The sequence below is a fragment of the Austrofundulus limnaeus genome, unplaced genomic scaffold (assembly GCF_001266775.1).
Source record: "Austrofundulus limnaeus strain Quisiro unplaced genomic scaffold, Austrofundulus_limnaeus-1.0 Scaffold813, whole genome shotgun sequence".
Lineage (NCBI taxonomy): Eukaryota > Metazoa > Chordata > Actinopteri > Cyprinodontiformes > Rivulidae > Austrofundulus > Austrofundulus limnaeus.
The window spans coordinates 8,446-14,170 of record NW_013953215.1 but is presented as its reverse complement, the minus strand read 5'-3'; the positions used below and the strand labels follow the sequence as shown (position 1 = coordinate 14,170).

The 5,725-nt window shown below is 47.4% G+C and overlaps 1 protein-coding gene across 1 annotated transcript in view; it reads right to left on the bottom strand.

The window, feature by feature from the left end:
- The window catches only part of LOC106532687 (sortilin-related receptor), a gene marked incomplete at both ends in the record, with an annotated part of 46,307 nt that overhangs the window by 33,355 nt on the left and 7,227 nt on the right, over positions 1–5,725 (bottom strand). The window contains 1 exon segment of the mRNA XM_014028813.1: positions 3,369–3,436. Within this exon segment, the coding sequence (XP_013884267.1) occupies positions 3,369–3,436 (68 nt within the window).

Genomic DNA, 5,725 nt, shown 5'->3' with positions numbered 1-5,725 from the left:
CCCCCGTTCCACACTACCCCCATAATACTTCACTTTGGTGAACTTCTCTATGTGTGTTTTGATTGGTTTAGGAGCTGATTGGACAGTAAGGTTTGATGAGCTGTGTCCATCACATTCCAACAGCCTGAACAATGCTGGTTAGAATTATACTCACCAAAATAAACACAGTGCTGATGTTACGTTAACTAGATGCTGTATAGAAAACAGCTGATGGCTGTCAGTGCACCTTACTGTGGTGGATTTTACAAATTAAAAGTCTCAGTCTTTGCTACGACACTGAGCTCTGCCACCATCTGTATCAGGTCATTGTGTGGAGGTGGAGTGTGGCTCAGCTTGGCTGCAGGGGTGATTCAGGAAACAGAGAATGGTGAGAGTGATTGGTTCAAAGCTTTATTGTGTTTCTAACCAGATGTTAGGATCAAAAAGCCATCAGAAAAGGGTTTGCTAGATGGCACATTATGACCTGATCCTTGGTCCCATGGAGTGTGAAGACATGCTTGTTGGTCTGGCACAGAAAAATGTGCATATCACTGGCGTGTGTCCTGCATCAAACCCTAATTTCTGAATCCACAGACTAAAGGCCTGCAGCCCCAAACTTTAAGGGAGGTGCCGTTTAAGAGCATCAAGATGGATTTAATCAGACCTTTTGTCCAACGCACACACAGGTACTGCTTTGTGTTTGTGTTGTTGTTGAGTGAGAGGTGCGGCGATGTAACTGTAGTCCCTGATGAAGCCTGTAGAAATTTGCAAAACCGAGAAATCGTTGTAGTTGTTTGCGATCGTTGGGGACTGGCCACTCAGTAACAGCTCGGACCTTTTCAGGATCAGTCCTGAACTGACCCTTTTCCAGAATGAAACCCAAAAACAAAACTGACGAAACATGAAATTCGCATTTCTCAGCCTTAACATAGAGCTGGTTCTCATAAAGTCTCAGGAGGACTGCTTTTACATGTCTTTCATGTTGTTGGAGATCACGAGAATAAATGAGGATGTCATCCAAGTAAACAAAAACACACACATTAAGGAAATCTCTTAGGACATCATTTATCAGGGCCTGGAAAACAGCTGGAGCGTTGGTTAAGCCAAACGGCATAACTAAGTATTCGAAATGACCCAAAGGGGTCTTAAAAGCTGTCTTCCACTCATCACCTTCTTTTATCTTTACAAGGTGGTATGCGTTTCGGAGATCCAGTTTGGTAAAGATGGTGGCTGAGTGGAGCTGATCGTGAACTGAATCTATCAGAGGTAGTGGGTATTTATTAACTGTGATTTGGTTTAGACCTAGGTAATCAGTACAAGGCCTCAGAGTCTTATCCTTTTTAGCAACAAAAAAACCCTGCCCCTAGAGGTGATTTGGAGGGGCGGATTATGCCAGAAGCCAAAGAATCCTCAATATAAGCTTTCATGGCCTCTTTTTCAGGACCGGAGAGGTTGTATAAACGACTGGATGGCAATGATGAACCAGGTGTTAACTCTATAGAACAGTTGTATGGTCTATGAGGGGGTAATGAGAGTGCTTTATTTTTGCTAAAGACAGATGCTAGGTCATGATAAACCTCAGGAACCAAAGACAAATCCGTCTCCTCGATGGGTTCCTCCCCTTTAACGGAGACAGAAACGGCTACTCCAGCTCTCAACCCTCTTCTCCTTCCAATTAATAACTGGATTGTGAGCAGACAGCCATGGAAAACCAAAAATGAGTTGTGGAGAGGTGGAATCAAAAACAACAAACTCACCCAAATCATGATGGTTGCCGGACACAACATGTAAACTGGAAACTTGTTGTTTGACTTGAGATAACAGTTGTCCAATGACACCAGCGATTGAGTGTGGTGCATCGAGGGGTGAGGTAGGGATACCCAGTTGTTCAACTAAATCACTGGAGATAAGGTTTTGCTAAGCACCGGAGTCCACAAGAGCAGAGAGATGGGTAGCTTGGTCTGTCCACAAACTACCGTAGCAGGCAGAAAAAACAAAGAGGTAGGGGAGAAGTTCTCCTGTCTCGTCAGCCTCCCCTGGTTTACTGACGAGCCTGCCTGTTTCCCCGCAGCGGGCAGGTGGCGATGAAGTGTCTCTTATTTCCACAGTAGATGCAAAGTTTAGCATTGAATCGTCTTTGCCTTTCTTCAGGAGTCAAACGCATGTGTCCAATTTGCATGGGCTCGACTTCATTGGGAGCAGCTGTAGTGTGAGGAAACGGAAACTCACCACTGATTGAGGAAGCGGAAACCCGCGGGCTCTGGGAATTGTATTCCTTCTCTTTTTTCGCTCTCTTAATCTATTATCAATACGGATTGACAAAGCGATTAATTCGTCAACGAATTCATAAAGATACCTTTTAATGAGAGCTCTTCCCATCCAGCCTCTTCAGCAATGATACGAAAATCCATAGAGTGTTCAGCTACCAACTTATTCCCTTGACGTAGGTTGATCAGTCGTTTGGCTGCCTCCTCCTGCTGGAGGGGATGATCGAACACACGTTGAAACTCCTGGATAAACAGCTGAGAGGTGAGTGTGTCAGATGAATGGGCAGATAGAAACGCTTGAGCCCATCTGAGAGCTTTCCCTTTGAGAGCTGAAACAATATAGGTGACTCGAGCGGAATGAGTCGGAAAAAGTGAAGGAGAGCGAGCAAAAGCCAACCGGCATTGAAGCAGAAAACGTGCACAGTGATTTATGTCCCCATCAAACATTTCGGATGGTCGGATGTCTGGTTCTCTCGCAGGTAACTTAGATGGACTGGGAAGGATTGTGTTTAACCTGTTATCAATGGCAGTGATGCAATGAGTGACTTGATTTAACAAAGAGCTGGTTTCCTGATGTAATAAAAATAACTGATTAAGCATATGGTCATGATCAACTATTTTAGAGTCTGTTGACCAGTGGCTCCAAGGATCTGATTGTCAGAAGTATTGCTCACAGACATATCGCTTGGCTGATGCATACTATCAGATTTTACAGGTGGAGGTCGACGTGAGCAGATACAATTGACAAACAGAGGCTGAGGCAGGATATAAAAAAAGGTAAGTGATTTTATTTTACAGGTGTTGGAAAAATGGGAACGGGACCTGAAACAGAGGTTTTGCAGAGGTGAGTATTTGCAGGTTATCCAGTAATGTTTTTGCAGGTAAGTAATTCAGTTCTTACAGGCTTGATGGAAATTTTCAACAGCAATCAGACTACAATTGTAAAGTAAAAACTACAAGTTAAGCATTGAACATAGAAGGTTGAATTGAAAGGTTGAATTTTCTCTTTACTTTTGATATTGCATTAAAGATTTGGGGCTCAGGATATTTCTCACACAAAGCATTCATTCTTTCATCAGTACACACTCTACACGTCCAGTGTCTAGAAAGCTGTTGTCTTACCAAAAGTAGGTCTTCACATGCTCCTGGATCAACACCCATGTCTCCCCAAAGTCATCGGACTTCCACAACTACAGGGTTAGCAGGAAGGAGAGGGGGAGAGGAGACGGGGAGGGGGAGGAGGAGGAGGAGGGGATGGTGCAGAGGAACAAAATATGTCAATCTTATTCTTACATTTTGGCTCACATGTGACAGGAACACCACTGGAGAAGAAAATTAAATTAAGACAAGTTTCTATTAACGAGCCTTCACGATCGGTAAATATCATCAATCAGCCATAACAGCAATAATTATATCAGATATAGATATCGGCTGAAATTTTCATATCGGTGCATCCCTGTACAAAATACTTAATCAAATGAGTTATAAATATTTATAAGCAGCTTAGTGGCCCTCAACCTGGGCTGCCACCGTGTCATGGTGGAGAGGTTTGAGTGTCCCAATGATCCTAGGAGCTATGTCGTCGGGGGCTTCATGTCCCTGGTACGGTCATCCAAGGCAAACAGGTCCTAGGTGAGGGATCAGACAAAGTGCAGCCCAAAGACCCCTCTTGGCGAGTCACAACAATAGATTCAGTGTTTCATCCCCTGGACACGAGTCACCGGGGCCCCACTCTGGAGCCAGGCATGGAGGTGGGGCACGTTAGCAAGCACCTGGTGGCCGGGCTTTCACCCAAGGAGCCCAGCCAGGCACAGCCCGAAGGAGACGTGGGTCCCCCTTCCCATGGGCTCACCACCTGTGGGAGGGGCCGTAGGGGTCCGGTGTTGGGCAGGGGTCGAAGGTGAGGACCTTGGCGGTCTTATCCTCAGCTACAGAAGCTGGCTCTTGGGATGTGGCATGTCACCTCTCTGGTGGGGAAGGAGCCTGAGCTGGTGTGTGAGGTTGAGAGGTTCCCACTAGATATAGTTGGACTCACCTAGAAGCACCGCTCTGGCTCTGGAACCAGTCTCCTCCAGAGGGGTTGGACACTCTTCCACTCTGGGGTTGCCCATGCTGAGAGGTGCCAAGCAGGAGTGGGYATACTTATTGCCCCCCATCTCGGTGCCTGTACGTTGGGGTTCACCCCGGTGAACGAGAGTGTAGGGACGGGTCCTGACTGTTGTTTGTGCCTATGAGCCTAACAACAGTTCAGATTACCACCCTTTCTGGAGTCCTTGGAGGGGGTGCTGGAGAGCACTCCTCTGGGTGGTGGGCAGAATATTTTGAAGACCTCCTCAATCTTACCGACACGTATTACCATGAGGAAGCAGAGCCTCATGACCCTGGGTCGGACTCTCCAATCTCTGGTGCTGAGGTCACTGAGGTGGTTAAAAAGCTCTTCGGTGGCAGGGCACCGGGGGTGGATGAGATTCACCCGGTGTTCCTTCAGGCTCTGGATGTTGTGGGATTGCATTGGATGATGCGACTCTACAACATCGCATGGACATCAGGGGCGGTTCCCCTGGATTGGCAGACTGGGGTGGTGGTCCCACAGAGTGTGTTCCAACTATAGGGGGATCACATTTCTGAGTCTCCCTGGTAAGGTCTGTTCAGGGGTCCTGGAGAGGAGGGTCAGTCAGTCAGTCGAATCCCAGATTCAGGAAGAGCCGTGTGATTGTGATCCTGGTCGTGGAACACTGGACCAGTTCTGCACCCTCAGCAGGGTCCTGGAGGGTTCATGGGAGTTCAACCAGTCTACATGTGTTTTGTGGACTTGGAGAAGGTGTTCGACTATGTTCCTCAGGGAGTCCTGTGGGGGGAACTCCGGGACTATGGGGTACCAGGCCCAATGATACAGGCTGTTAGGTCCCTGTAGGACCGGTGCCAGAGCTTGGTCCACATTGCTGGTAGTAAGTCAGACTTGTTTCCAGTGAGAGTTGGACTCCACCAAGGTTGTCCTTTGTCACTGATTCTGTTCATAACTTTTATGGACAGAATTTCTAGGAGCAGCCAAGGTGTTGAGGGGATCCTTTTTGGTGACCTTAGGATCACATCTCTGCTTTTTGTGGATGATGAGGTCCTATTGGCTTCATCAGATCCTGATCTCCAGCTCTCATTGGAGCGGTTCACAGCTGAGTGTGAAGCAGCCGGGATGAGGATCAGTGCCTCCAAATCCCAGACAATAGTCTTGAGCCGGAAAAGGGTAGGGTACCTTCTCCGGGTCAGGGAGGAGGTCCTGCCCCAAGTGGAGGAGTTTAAGTATCTCAGGTCTTGTTCATGAATGAGGGAAGAATGGAGCAGGAGATCAACAGGTGGACTGGTGCTGTGTCTGCAGTGATGTGGGCGTTGTACCGGTCTGTCGTGGTGAAGAGAGAGCTGAGCCAGAAGGTGAAGCTCTCAGTTTACCAGTGGGTCTACGTTCCTACCCTCATCTATGGTCA